The sequence below is a fragment of the Delphinapterus leucas genome, chromosome 20 (genome assembly GCF_059928025.1).
Source record: "Delphinapterus leucas isolate spDelLeu-1000000601 "Yukka" chromosome 20, BTC_Dleu_Yukka2, whole genome shotgun sequence".
NCBI classification, from domain to species: domain Eukaryota; kingdom Metazoa; phylum Chordata; class Mammalia; order Artiodactyla; family Monodontidae; genus Delphinapterus; species Delphinapterus leucas.
The window spans coordinates 13,825,407-13,839,518 of record NC_143148.1 but is presented as its reverse complement, the minus strand read 5'-3'; the positions used below and the strand labels follow the sequence as shown (position 1 = coordinate 13,839,518).

Below are 14,112 nucleotides of genomic sequence, written 5' to 3'. Positions count from 1 at the left end.
TTGACCCTTGAACAATGCAGGGGTTAGGGATACTGACCCTCCATGTGGTCAAAAGTCCAGGTATAACTCTATAGTTGGCCCTCCATATCTGCGGTTCTGCATCCATGGATTCAACCAACCATGGATTGTATAGTACTATAGCAGTATTTCTTCTTAAAATGCACATATAAGTGGACCTGTGCAGTTCAAAACTATATTGTTCAAGGGTTAACTATATATCTACCTAATTGAATTACTGTGAGAATTAATTTGTTATTATATACAAAGCGCTTAGAACAGAAACCACCCTAGAGTAAACTCAGTGGGTGTTGGCCATTACTTCTGCTGTTGTTAGTATTATTATTATAGAGGAGACCTAAGGAGGTGGTTGGTCATAGTTGTCAGGTGGCAAGATGGCCCAGGAAGCTCCAGGCTTCCATCACACCATCACAGCAACCCCAGTGGAAAGGGAGCAGCTCTATCAGTAGCTTCAGCAAAACTCCCAGAATGAATTCCAGTGGACCAGAGTGGATCACATGACCATCTCTTACCTATTATTGTAGCCAAGCAGATAGAAAGTACTGATTGGCTCAGCCTTGATCACATGCCCAGTCTGGCAATGGAGAGTCCTACCCCATCTAAACCACACAGCCTGAGCATGGGGAGGGGTGGCTCTCCAAAGGAAAACTGGAAGCTGTTATAAGATGGGGTTCCTCTCTACTGGGTCCTGACTGTCTCCCCACTTACTTCCTCAGCAAACTGGAAGAAGATTACTTGTATATAGCGTATGCCGATATCATGGCAAAGGTGAGGCCCTGCCCCCATTTAGGGCAGGTTCCCTTCCCCCTCAGCTGCAATGCCTGTCCACTGAAAGGGCTGGAACTGGCCTGGGGTATCTCTTCTGTTCACCATCATCTCTAACTGATGCCCTGTCCCCAGAGCTGCCACCTGGAGGAGGGAGGGGAGAATGGCGAAGCTGAAGAAGAGATTGAGCTTTCCTTTGAGGTAGGTGGGATCAAGTAGTCCCTGAAGAAAGCGATGGGGGATCCTGACTTCATTATCCCCCATCCAGTCAGCATGTGTTCACAGAGCAATGCTCTGGGCCCGGCCCTAGGCTGGGTGATGTTGGGCACATAGCAGCGGCCAAGCCAGTCTACTGGGGAGACAGCTACACCAAGCAGACAGTAACAGCACAGAGTATCCACCGTGGTGATGAGGGGAGCTCCAGCAAAATGGTCAGGGCGGGAATGGGGAGGCACGGGCAGAGGGGTCAGGGCTGGGGGAAGCCAGGGAAGCTCAGGGGGGTCATGCGGGCCCAGGCAAGATGCCTGATCCAGCCCGGGGGGAAGGGTTTCAGGGAGGGTTTCTCAGAGGAAGGGATGTCTGAGCAGAAGGATAAAAGGAATGTGCCAGTTGAAGAAAAAGGGAAAGGTGTTCCAGGGAGGGGCACAGCATACGCAAAGGCCAGGCAGGGAGAGAGAGCTAGTAAATGCAGTTAACCCATCTTTTCACTCATTAAGGTGATCAGCAAGCATTTCCCCAAGTTTCTCAACCTTTTTTGTGGCAGGGTCCCCTTTGGCATCTGATGAACCCTTTCTCAGAATCCTGTACTTAAATGTATAAAACGAATCCATAGCAGAGGAAACAAGCATATTGAAATAGTTGTCAAAATATTGCTTTAAAAATTTGTGACACAGTAATAGTTGTACTTCTCTATTAATCTACCAAATAACAAGAACTAACAGTGGATCCAAGAGCTACTGTAATTGATAAGTAGTGATGAACATAAGTGATATTTCGAGGGAGTTCCCTGGTGGTCCAGTGGTTAGGACTCGGTGCTTTCAATGCCGGGGGCCCGGGTTCAATCCCGCAAGCTGCGCAGTGCAGCCAAAAATAAAAAGGTGATGTTTCGAGATGTCTTCAAAAATGATGTGATACGGAAACATCTGTGATTTGTACGGATGACACAACCACAGATTCTGCTAATGCTGTTGTGATTTATGGTCTCATCCATAATGGAAGGAAATGCTACATTTCAGATGGAGGATGGGAAATATAAAAGTATAACTTTTTTCCCCATTCATGTTCACAGACCCCTGGGATTCTATCCATTGACCCCTTGGAGGTGCATGGGGCCAGGTTACGATTGCTCCATGCCCAGCCCTGTGTAGGTGCGGAGGCAAATCGCAGACTTAAGTCCCAGGGGATAGAAGGAGCTTACAGTTGAAGGGATGAGCCAGGGGATGTGGCTGGAGCAGGAAGGCAGCGGTGAGGGCAAGGCTGTGAGGGGGAAAGGCTGGGCTGGTGAGCCTGGACTCACCCAGCTCCGTGGGCCGGGCTCTGCTGCAGGAGAAAGAGATGGAGAAGCAGAGGCTCCTGTACCAGCAGGCGCGGCTGCACAACCGGGGCACCGCGGAGATGGTGCTTCAGATGATCAGTGCCTGCAAAGGTGCCCTGCGCGTGCATTCAGCTCCTCCTGAGTGACCCCCCCGTCCCCAGCCCACTCATCCCCTGTGGGCCCAGCGGGCACACTCTCCCACCCCTCATGCATGTGGATTGCACTCACGCACTTGCCTTGCAATTCCTCACCAATTCCTTCAGTCTTGATCACCCCTGCATACACGCCCTTGCACTCCCCTCTGCCCCATTCTCTGACGTCCCCCGGGATGGCTGTTTTCTGGTGAGTGAAGAACACTGCTCCCAAACTGAGTGGACCATCCGTTGCCTGCCCCGCCCCCCAACCCATCCCCTCCAGGAGAGACGGGCGCCATGGTGTCCTCCACCCTGAAGCTGGGCATCTCCATCCTGAATGGAGGCAATGCCGATGTGCAGCAGGTAATGGGCGAAGGCACTTGGGAGGGGAGCCGGGAGGGGTGGGAGGTTCCTGTGCGACCCCCAGTTCCCCCTCCACTCCCACCCCCTCTGCAGAAAATGCTGGATTACCTGAAGGACAAGAAGGAAGTTGGCTTCTTCCAGAGTATCCAGGCGCTGATGCAAACCTGCAGGTGGGCTCTAGTGCATATCTTTAGTGAAGCTGCTTGGTGTAGCTGAGCCCCCAGTCCTCGTACCACCTCCGGTTCCAGGTCTGTTCTCTTGGTTCCAGGAACAGAGACACACTCAGACCAGCTCAAATAATAGGGAGTTTATTATAAGGATTCACATGGAACGATAAGGGAGGCAAAATGCCACAGACTTTAAGAACGAGTTGTATTAAGGATCCAGACAGCTGGAACCGGAAGGTTGTTGAGTCTTCAAGGGACACTCAGGCAGCAGGGACTTGGGGCTCTTTCCGATGACCCCTATTCGTGTGGCTGCACTGCCGTCTGCCTTTGTTCTCCTCTTGCGGTTGACTGACTTTCGCTGCCTCTCTGAAGCTTTTGCTAATTGATGGTTTCTGTTTCCTTCTGATTTCAACTTTTATACGTTTCATCCTTGCCCCACCTGACCTCACAGCTGCCACTGCATAGCTTATATCAGCTCTTGGTTTCTGCTTCCTCTTTTTTTTTTTTTTTGTTTAAGATGTTGGGGGTAGGAGTTTATTAATTAATTTATTTATTTTTGCTGTGTTGGGTCTTCGTTTCTGTGCGAGGGCTTTCTCTAGTTGTGGCAAGTGGGGGCCACTCTTCATCGCAGTGTGCAGGCCTCTCACTATCGCGGCCTCTCTTGTTGCGGAGCGCGGGCTCCAGACGTGCAGGCTCAGCAGTTGTGGCTCACGGGCCTAGTTGCTCCGTGGCATGTGGGATCCTCCCGGAACAGGGCTCGAACCCGTGTCCCCTGCATTAGCAGGCAGATCCTCAACCACTGCGCCACCAGGGAAGCCCTCTGCTTCCTCTTGATTTCAGCTCACTCATGGTTTACGACAGCTCACCACCCTCCACCGTGGGGAAGCTACCAGGCTCTGAAAGAGAGGAGGGCAGAGGCCTCAGCACGTCTTCACCATCTTTCCTTTCTTTCCCTCAGTGTCCTGGATCTCAATGCCTTCGAGAGACAGAACAAGGCAGAGGGGCTGGGCATGGTGAACGAGGATGGAACCGGTGAGGCCTTCTTGGGCTTCCCTCTCCCTGGGGCATCCCCTTCTTTCAGGATCCACCCCCTCCCCCCCCAATTGCCCAGAGCTCCCTTCCACCAAGACACCTTCCCTCCCCAAGAGCATGCCCAGGTTTCCCCCCTGCAGTGGTCCCCAGTCCTGCCTCCCCCCCATTCCTCCAGAGTCTCCCTCGCCATGGTCCCACCCCTGGGTGTCCTTCTGTGTTCTCTCACCCATCACCACATGGACCCCACCCTCCACTTGCCCCAGGTCTCCAGCCCTGGTTGCTGTTCTCTCATTAATGTCCCTAATCCGAGTTAATCGAGTCTCCTCTTTGCCGTGTTGTGACGTGCCTAACCTTTCTGCCCTGATCCTCGCCTCCTGCCTCTTCACCTGTACCTACCCGTCTCTCTCTCTCTCTCCCCTCTTCTTTCTTCCTCTCTGCTTTTACCCTCTTCTTGTTCTCTTCTTTGCTTCCTTGCTCCTTGTCGCTCTTCCTCTCTGTGGGTTGTTCCTCTCTCTGTGTCTGTGCCTTCGTGCCTGACCATGTCACTGTGTGTGTGTGTTTCTGTCCGTCTCTCTGTCCCCTTCTGCCTCCTTTTCCCCTCTTTTCTTCTGCTTCTTCCTCTCATCCTGTCGGCTGCCCCAGTCATCAACCGCCAGAACGGTAATTCCCCTAGTCCGTTTCCCGCGCTACGCTACTGCCACCCCTTCCTTCTAACCCCGACCCATCCCCTCCACCTGGGGGCTGAGGATCTGGGTCATCCAGGGGAGGGAGGGTCCATGCCCGAGGAAAGTCTCGAGATCAGGGGTCCAGAGACCAAGATTCGGATCCCAGATTAGCCACTAACAACACATGGGACGCTTACCTTCCGTAAGCCTCAGTTTCCCCATGTGTAAAACAGAAGCTAGAGAAGATGGCAAAGATCCCTTTCCAGATGGATGTTCTCGGACTTCCAGACCCAGATTCGCAGTCCTGAGGTGGGGTGAACCCCTCTCCCACCTACCCTGCTCTCTGCGCCCACGACCCCATGTTGATCGAGTCTGGGGCTCCCATCCACCAACCAGATTGGTTGCCCCCAAGCAGCCACTCTGATTGGTGTGCGTGCCTCCTCTACGCCTGCTCTGGTTGGCCCGAACCTTTGCTATCTAGCCTTCCCTGCCCTACAGCCCACAGTGATTGGCTTCTTTCAGATGCCCGTTCTGATTGGCGCATGTTTACATGCCTCCCCCTCTGCTTTTCCTGGATTGGCTGCTTTCAAGGCATCTGAGCCAATTGGCTGGCTTTGGATTCCCATCCCCCTGCTCAATCCCCTCCTGCTCAGAGCCTTTGCGTGAAAGTGACTCTGACCCCCGTAATCCATTAACCGCCCCACACTGTCCTGGAGGGGGGCTGAGGGAGGTAACAGCAGCCCGAACCTCTGCTAGGTCGACAGACACTCCCAGCTGTCACACAGATGGTGACATCAAAGGGACAGTGATACTGTAGACAGATACTTGAGGCCCCAGCTTCATGACTCAGGGCACCTCAGTTTCCATCTGCTGATGTCCTAGACTCTGGTGTCATGGATGCCCGTGGCCCTCGTGCTGTCTTTAAAGTGGTGGCTGCTCCTCCCCGCGCACCCCATGCTTTCTGCGTGCGTGTGCAGTGTGCATGGGCCACGTGCGTGCGTGCTGCGTCCTGGCGCATCTGATCCCTCTGGCCCCTCCCCCTCTTCCCCCCAGGAGAGAAGGTCATGGCAGACGATGAGTTCACCCAAGACCTGTTCCGGTTCCTGCAGTTGCTCTGCGAGGGGCACAACAATGGTGAGGAGGAGGGCTGGGTGACATAGAGAGAAGGCCAAGGTTTGGGGTCGGTCTGGAAGGGTTGCCTGAGTTAGTCTCCAGTCTCCTCTTCCCCTTATCAGTGACGGCCTCAATGCCCCCATCCAGGCCTTGTCCTCAATCCCATTGTCGTTCATTCTTTACTTCCAGCCAGTGTGAAGCGCTGCCTGCCCACCTTCCTGAATCTCTCTTGCATGTCTGGAGCCTAGCCGCTTTGCTTCCCTTTCACCTCCTCTAGCCAGTCCAATTCCCCAAAAGCAATCTGCCAAAACCCAGTTTGGCCCCAAATCAGTTTTCACAAATGAGCCATTTGCCACATGCCATTTTTCCACAGGCATTTCGCAGCAGCCGCCGAAGTTCAGTAAACGTGGTAGATCGCCACAGCCTGGGTCTGTAGAGGGAAAAACTGCCTGGCATTTTTAAACGAATCTATTAGAGCCACCTATTAATTTTGCTTATAACGTACTTGGCCACGAGGAAGGCCTACAGACTCTTTCCTAACTTAAACAAGTTTGAGTTTTCACAACTTTTGTTCTGGTTCTGGGACTATAACCAGATCAAGGATGACACAGCAAGTTAATTAAATCCATCACTGGTGAGAAAATACAACCTCGTGTGGCACACAGCTTACAACGTTAAAGGAATAGTTGAAATTCTGAACAGTAAACATTGTACCCAACGCAGTTTCCTATGACAAACATGTACAGTCTCAAGGTTGTGGTTGTAACACTTAGTGGGTGATAAGAAACCACAGACTGCCCAGAAGTTAACCTTCACGATAAGAATGGGAGTAATTATAAATCTAACCTCCATAGAACCCACACCTCACTGGGCTAGTGTTCTTTAAGGTAAACATCTTTAATCTTCACTTTTTTCTTTTCAACAAAGGATAAAGCATGATCCATTGTTTTGTATTATCATAAGCTCTTATGTCCACAGCTAGTTTTTCTTCAAGGTTTATTAAATACCTTTGTGCCATGTGACTGGGGTTTTCTTTCTTTAACAAAGGTGGCATCAGTCTTTGGGGCTTAGAATGAATTTTATTCCCTGGGTCTATGACTTTTTGGAAATGAGAATGTTCTTATGGTGGGATTTCTCTCTCCCACCAAATTTGCAATCTGGTCCTCTGCCCAAATTTGTGGATTCATTAACCAGCCCAGTCGAATAAATATTTGAAATATCTTTCAAATCGCAGATGCCTTGCAGGTCTTGAGTATTCAGTGCCATTCAGAGCAGACAAAAGCCGGGAGCCGTATTAACCATTTAGGCATACAGTCTGATTTAAATGAACACAGAAAAAGGAATTAGAAAACAGGGTTGATGGGAAAGCCTGTCCATTTGCTTATAAAATCTTGAGTATTTGAGTATACTTTTCGTCTGTAATGTGAAACCAGGCAAAATGGACATTCAGCCTGATATAGTGATTGTGAAGTGGCTATAGGGAAATCAGGTGGAAGTAAAACTTTGCGAGAAAAAAACTTTCAAGGGCTGTTGAAGCCATCCTGGGCAACGTGACATTGCTGTAACATCAGAAGGATTTCACTGAAGCTTGTTTTCATTGCCTTGATAATTTGATGAATTGGTCATTTGGCAAATGGGTCTACAGAGGTTGTTCTCAAACTCAAGCGTACCTAAGAATCACCAGGAGGCCTTGTTAAACTAGGCTTCTGGACCCCATCCCAGATTTTCTGATTTAGTAATTCTGGGGCGGAGCCCAGGAATTTGCATTTCTAACAGGTTTCCTTCTGGAAGATGCTGACGCTGCTGGTCTGGGCCCATGTTTTGAGAGTCACTGCTCCAAAGTGCAGCTCTTAACCTCAGCACTCTCTTTAAGGCCCTTTAAGAACAGCTATTGTTTATTGAGCGCTTATGTACCAGGTTCTGTCCTCAGTTCATTGTATATGCTAAAGCATTAAAACCTCACCACAGCTCTTTAAAGTAGGGCCTATTGTGACCACCGTGTTACATATGGGGGAACCGAGGCACAGTCTGCCACACAGAGAGGTTCAGTAACTTGCCTGAGGTCACAGAGCGAGGAATTTGCGCAGCCAACTCCTACTCATCTTTCAGGTCATAGCTCAGAGGTCCCCTCCTCCAGGAAGCCCTCCCTGACCACCTTGTCTGGGTCAGGCATCTCCTCTGGGCTCCTCCAACCCCCTGAGCTTCCCCCATCACAACCTTTATCATCATCATCATTATTATTCCAGAACTTCTCAACCACACCCTGAAGTAGAGGGAATGGTATAATAAGCCCCCAAGAAGCCATCACTCAGCTCTAACAGTTATCAGCTTTCTGCCATAGAACAATGTTTTTCAAATAGTGGGAACCCACTCACCAGAGGGTCGTGAATCAAGTTTATCGCAGAGGTTCTCATTCCTAATTGCGCACTGGTATGCCTGGGGAGCTTTACAAGACACTAAAGCTCAGGTTTCACTCAGACATTCTAATTTAATTGGTCTGGGATGGGGTCTGAGCACTGGGATATTTAAAATCCTCCAGGTAGTTCTAATGCGCAGCCAGCGTTGGGAGGTTGAGAACTACACATTTAGTGGGTTGAGTTCAGAATTCATTTGTAGTTAACTAGACTAGTACAGGACAGAAAATAGCAGAACGTATGGCACGTAGTAAGGGTATGTGAAACTTCTGTTTCAGGTATATGTGGATGTAATTTCAGATTAGACACGCGTACTGGGTCTCAGTGTAAATATGTACTGGATTTCCTACTGTAGGTTGCAGTTAGAAAAGACTGAAAAATTACTACATGATAATATAAACTTCACAAGGGCAGGGACTTTGTCTTCTTCTACTGCTGTATCTCCAGGGCACATAATAAATGCTCAGGAAATTTGTAGTATCAAAGTATGTGACCAGTCTTCATCTCCCGTTAGCATATAGTATATGCTCAATAAATATATATTGAATAAATGAACAAATAAATAACAAATGCTTATCTCCTCTGGTTCTTGGCAGGTGCTCAATAAATATTTTTTGGATAAATGAATGAATAAATAACCAATCTCCGATCTCCCCAGCACATAGTAGGCATTCAGTAAAAAACTTTTGTGAACAAATGAAGGCTGAATCTCCATTTCCCCCTGCCACATTGTAGGTGCTCAATAAATACTTTGGGGAAAAAAATGAGTAAATGACTGGCCCTCCACCACATCTGGCACATAGTAGGCCCTCAATAAATATTTATTAGACAAATGGATAAATGATCCTCCATCTTCCCCTAACACATAGTAGGTACTGATAAAGAGTTATTAAGTAAACTAATGATTATATGCCTTCTGGCATACAATAGGCCCTCAATAAACATTTATTGCATAAAAGGACTCACTGTCCACCTCCCCTAGCACATGGTAGATGCTCAATAAATGAGTGACTTTTCATCTCCCTAGATTTCCAAAACTACCTACGGACACAGACAGGGAATACAACCACTATTAACATCATCATCTGTACTGTGGACTACCTCCTGCGGCTTCAGGTGAGGATGTGAGGCCGTCCAGGTGTGACCCGGGTCGGGGTCTGTTGGGCCATGGTTGGCACCAGCAGCCCCTCACACTGTGTCTGCCCCCCAGGAATCCATCAGCGACTTCTACTGGTACTACTCGGGCAAGGATGTCATTGAGGAGCAGGGCAAGAGGAACTTTTCCAAGGCCATGTCTGTGGCTAAACAGGTGTTCAACAGCCTCACCGAATACATTCAGGTAGGGCTCGCCCGCTGCGGCGGGGCGGGGCAGTTCCGCATCCCGCGCCCTGCCTCGCGCTCACGTAGAACCTCTCTCTGCCCCACAGGGGCCCTGCACCGGGAACCAGCAGAGTCTAGCGCACAGCCGCCTCTGGGACGCTGTGGTGGGATTCCTGCACGTGTTTGCCCACATGATGATGAAGCTCGCTCAGGTTCGGGCCTCTGTGTTTTTCATCCAACTGCTTCCAGGCATCCCCCAACTGGCACGTTTCCAAGTTTTGCTCCATCGGTCCGTGTCGCACCCCAGTGCTCCCGGCAGGTTGCAGACTGGTCCCTCTCCGTGGCCAAATCCATCTTTCTTCTGGATTGGCTCTCTCTATGACCCCGCCTCCTCCTCTGCCACCGCCAATCGGCTGGTTATCCATCTACAGTTCCCTTGGACTGACGTTTGGGGCCCGCCCGCTCTGGTCCAGAGCTCCTCTATGATTGGTTGGTGTTCTTTCCCCTCTGATGAGGTCACCCAGCTTCGGACAGGACTAGGGATAGGATGAGGGCAGGCTTCTAGATCTGGGCCTGGGGCTGAAGGGGTGTTTTGCTTCTTTATTCTGCTTGCGGCAGATGACATCTATCCAGGGCATCCATGATGTAAGGTCCCTGTCGAGCCCCGTCTCCCATCTCTAGCATCTTCGTGCTCCCCTTTTCCCCACCACCCCCGCCCCTTTGCAGCCTTGTCAATGCCTCACAAACACCGTATCCATTTGTTCTGCTTCTGTCTGGTAAACATATTCAAGGCTGCCATGTGCGCTGCAGCAGGGCCCAGCATCCGAAACGGCACCATCCACGTCCTAGACATCATACATATATCGGTGTATTTATTACAATCGTTTTCCAGCAGATGGCAATATTCTGTATATTATAATTTTCCAACAGGAAAGAGTCTTGAAGAAGGGAAGCCTTTTTCTAATTTGCTCAAAGGCACCACAGGGGCTGGCAGAAACCCTGTCTGGTGTCATCTGACCTTTTGAAAGGAGTCGAACTTAAGAATGCAATTTCTTAGTGTCAGTGAGTTCAAGTGGGGCTGTTGATGTAATCTTAAAATTCTAGAGGATATTGGCATCTTAGTGTAGAGTTCCAAATCCTGCAGAATTAATTCCTCAGCCACAGTCTAGGTTAAATTGCAAGGGCTAGAAATCCAATGCAAAGTGGTAGCTTACAAAAAAAGAATTTATCAGTTCACATCACAGATCAGATCCAGGGCTGTTAGTAGAAATGTCCCTCTCCTCTCTAGCTTCATTCTCAAGCAGGTGCTCCCCATGGGCTGGGAAAATGATGCTCTGGGCTTTCATGAGCTCCACTAACAGCTCCAGAGGGAAGAGAACACCTCTTTAGATCCAGGAAAAGATCTACCATATTCTCTTATTCGACTACTAGGTCACATGCTCATTCCTGAACCAATCACCCTGGCCAGGGGAAAGAAAGCTCTGATTGGCCAGTGCTGGTTATATACCCACCCCTACAACCCAGAAGATGGGGTTAGTCCCATATGTTCTGAGAGTGGGATTGTTGAGAGAATCAAGGGGCTACATCGTGGACAGGCACACACCACAGGACTCACCCATCTTAGGATCTTGAGATCCTGGAATGTTGGAATCTTAGAGTCAGAATACAGAGCTTTGGAACTGTGGAAATGTGTTAGGATTAGAATCAGCAACTCTAGAGCTAGCATGGGGTAGAAGGAGCCTTACATCCCATTTACCTGGTACCCTTCCCCTTCCTCCATTTCATTAGGTAGAACCATATGAAATTACCACTTTGTTGGTGAGAAATGACTGAAGACTAGCAATTTTATGTAGCTCAACCTAATACAAATAGGGACCAGGGGGCAGAACTTTGACCATGTTGGAGACTTCTGTGGACCCTACATGAGACACTGTGACAGGAGAGCCATTCTTCCCAAATGGCTTACCAGAAAGCACATAGCTGTGTCCCACAGCCTTCTTCCTGAACCCAGAGTCCCACTTTTTCGATCACACATTCATTCAACAAACATGTGTCAAGCACCCACCATAGGCCAGGTGCAGTGCTGAACTCTCATCTCTTCCCAGATCTGTGTCACTGTCCCCAGTATTTGCCCCTGTCCGTCTCTGTCTCTCTTGGCTCCAAGCATCTGCTCTCAGGTCCCCATACACCTCCCAGTCCTCCTTGTCTGCCAGCCCTTGTCCTTACACGTCACCTGTTGGGCCCACTTCCCCCAAAGTGCCAATCCCACCCCACAGTCTTGTCTCTCTGCCTTTTCCCCTGCTTCCGAGGAACATGTCTGGACTCGGGTCCCCTCGGAGGTAAGAGGGGGAAAGAAAAGGGGTCTTAGGCCCTGCTGGGTGGGTGGAAGCAGCTGGAGGTGGGGGAGGCGTCTCTGCTGAGAAGAGCCCTCACAAAGCTGGGATGTGGGGTCTCTAGGACTCGAGCCAGATCGAGCTGTTGAAGGAGCTGCTGGATCTACAGAAGGACATGGTGGTGATGTTGCTGTCACTACTAGAAGGTAAACTCCTAGTGGGTGGAGGCAAGGGGAGGGTACAAATGTTCAGATGATCCTAAAAATGGCCCTCTGAGACCCAGGAGAGCCTAACCTTCAACCCCATCTGATATCATGTGAGGGTCATTGCATTTAAGTTGCTATAAGAAGCTCAGCAAACACTTATTGGGCACTTATTATGTGCCAGGTCCTGACTGTAGATATAGTAATTTATCAGATCGCCAGAGAAATCTTAATTAGGTGGGTGGCCTGGACACTTTTTAAAATTTATGCACTGAATATTTATTTGCTGAATATGTCATTTAGCTCTTGCTGCCTAACAAATATACCCAAAACGTAGTGACTTAAAACAACCATAATTTATTACTAATTAATAAAATTATTTAACTTGTAGACAAAGACTTTTTCCTATAGAGGTTCATAACAGCATCCTCATTCTTTTATATGGCTGCATAGTACTAATTGCGTGGGGATACAGTGTTTCATTTAACCACGCCCCATCAATGGACATTCAAGGTTCTTAATTAAAAAATATTTTGCTATTACAAACCATGTTGCAATGAATAATCCTCCTACAATGTTTTAAAATTTTGGTAACTAGTCATCAGCTTTTAAAAATCAGAGGTAAAGGGACTTCCCTGGCGGCACAGTGGTTAAGAATCCACCTGCCAATGCAGGGGACACGGGTTCGAGCCCTGGTCCGGGAAGATCCCACATGCCGCGGAGCAACTGAGCCTGTGCACCACAACTGCTGAGCCTGTGCTCTAGAGCCCGCGAGCCACAACTCCTGAGCCCGTGCACCTAGAGCCCGTGCTCCGCAACAGAAGAAGCCACCGCAAGGAAGAGTAGCCCCCGCTCACCGCAACTAGAGAAAGCCCGCCCACAGCAACAAAGACCCAAAGCAGCCAAAAATAATCAATTAATTTTTTAAAAAATCAGATTTAACAATCAAAAATCCCTTTAAACATTTTTCTGGAAAAATTGAAAGATTCCTTGACCATGCGTCCACATTCTCACATGGGAAAAATCAGCTGAACTGGATTAAATAACTGTCATATCAATGTTCAATATGATTTTGATGACTGCACTATGATTATATAAGAGAATGTCCTCGTCTTTAAGAATATATATGTGGAAATGTTTAGGGGTAAAAAGGCCTCATGTCTACAGCTTAGTCCTTAATGGTTCGGTGAAAAAAAATAGAGAGGGAGAGGTATTATAAAGCAAACATGGCAAAATGTAAACAGTTGATGAATCTGGAATACATGAGGGTTCCCTTGCACTATTCTTGTGAACTACCTGTAAATTTGAAATTATATGAAAATTGAAAGGTACAAAAAGAAGCTGGAGCCAGTTTGGGGAGTTCCCTGGCAGTCCAGTGGTTAGGATTTGGGGTTTTCACTGCTGTGGCCCGGGTTCAGTCCCTGGTGGCAGAACTAAGATCCCGCAAGCTGTGTGGCACAGCCAAAAAATAAATGAATAAATATAAATATAAATAAAATTCTGTTAATAAAAAAAGGTGAAGCCAGTTTGCTTTAGGTGGGGTGTGGGGTCCCAGTTTACCACAGTCTCCACCTCTCCCTGTTGTCTTGTCTTTGGCCTACCTCACTCATCTGTGGACCTGCCTGGCCTCTGTGGGCTAGTGGAAGGCTTAGGTGGTGTGAGCTCTGAGGTCATGCAGCTCTGGGTTCAAGTCCTCCCCACCCCCTTTACTGGCTGTGTAACCCTGAGTTTGAGACTTTCTCTGAGTCTGTTTCCTCATCTATAGAAATGAATAGTGACACACGTTCCTTACAAAGATGAGGTCGTGTCAGTGCAGCACTTGGCATGGCATCTGGACCCACCATTAGTTTATGCCATTGTTATCTTTGTTGATGACTCCCCCAGCTATCGGGGGAGGAGGACATAGACAGAATCAGCCAGGTTCACACCTGATGCTGAGGCAGATCAGAAAGTGACCCTTGCCCTCTGAGGGGAGGTACAGGAGCTGGCCAGGGAAGCTTCCACCAGCACAGTGGATCCTGGTGGCTCCTGAGCTGGAGAGGGAGGCGAGC

At 49.0% G+C, this 14,112-nt stretch overlaps 1 protein-coding gene across 1 annotated transcript in view; it reads left to right on the top strand.

Annotated features, from left to right (window-relative positions):
- RYR1 (ryanodine receptor 1) overlaps positions 1-14,112 on the top strand; it is a 121,202-nt gene that overhangs the window by 76,951 nt on the left and 30,139 nt on the right. Inside the window, exons 77-88 of the mRNA XM_089903499.1 lie at positions 735-786; positions 919-984; positions 2,329-2,428; positions 2,735-2,814; positions 2,908-2,984; positions 3,940-4,013; positions 4,656-4,673; positions 5,732-5,812; positions 9,233-9,321; positions 9,416-9,544; positions 9,633-9,737; positions 11,983-12,064. Of these exons, the coding sequence (XP_089759625.1) occupies positions 735-786; positions 919-984; positions 2,329-2,428; positions 2,735-2,814; positions 2,908-2,984; positions 3,940-4,013; positions 4,656-4,673; positions 5,732-5,812; positions 9,233-9,321; positions 9,416-9,544; positions 9,633-9,737; positions 11,983-12,064 (953 nt within the window). The remainder of the gene's footprint in view (positions 1-734; positions 787-918; positions 985-2,328; positions 2,429-2,734; positions 2,815-2,907; positions 2,985-3,939; positions 4,014-4,655; positions 4,674-5,731; positions 5,813-9,232; positions 9,322-9,415; positions 9,545-9,632; positions 9,738-11,982; positions 12,065-14,112) is intronic.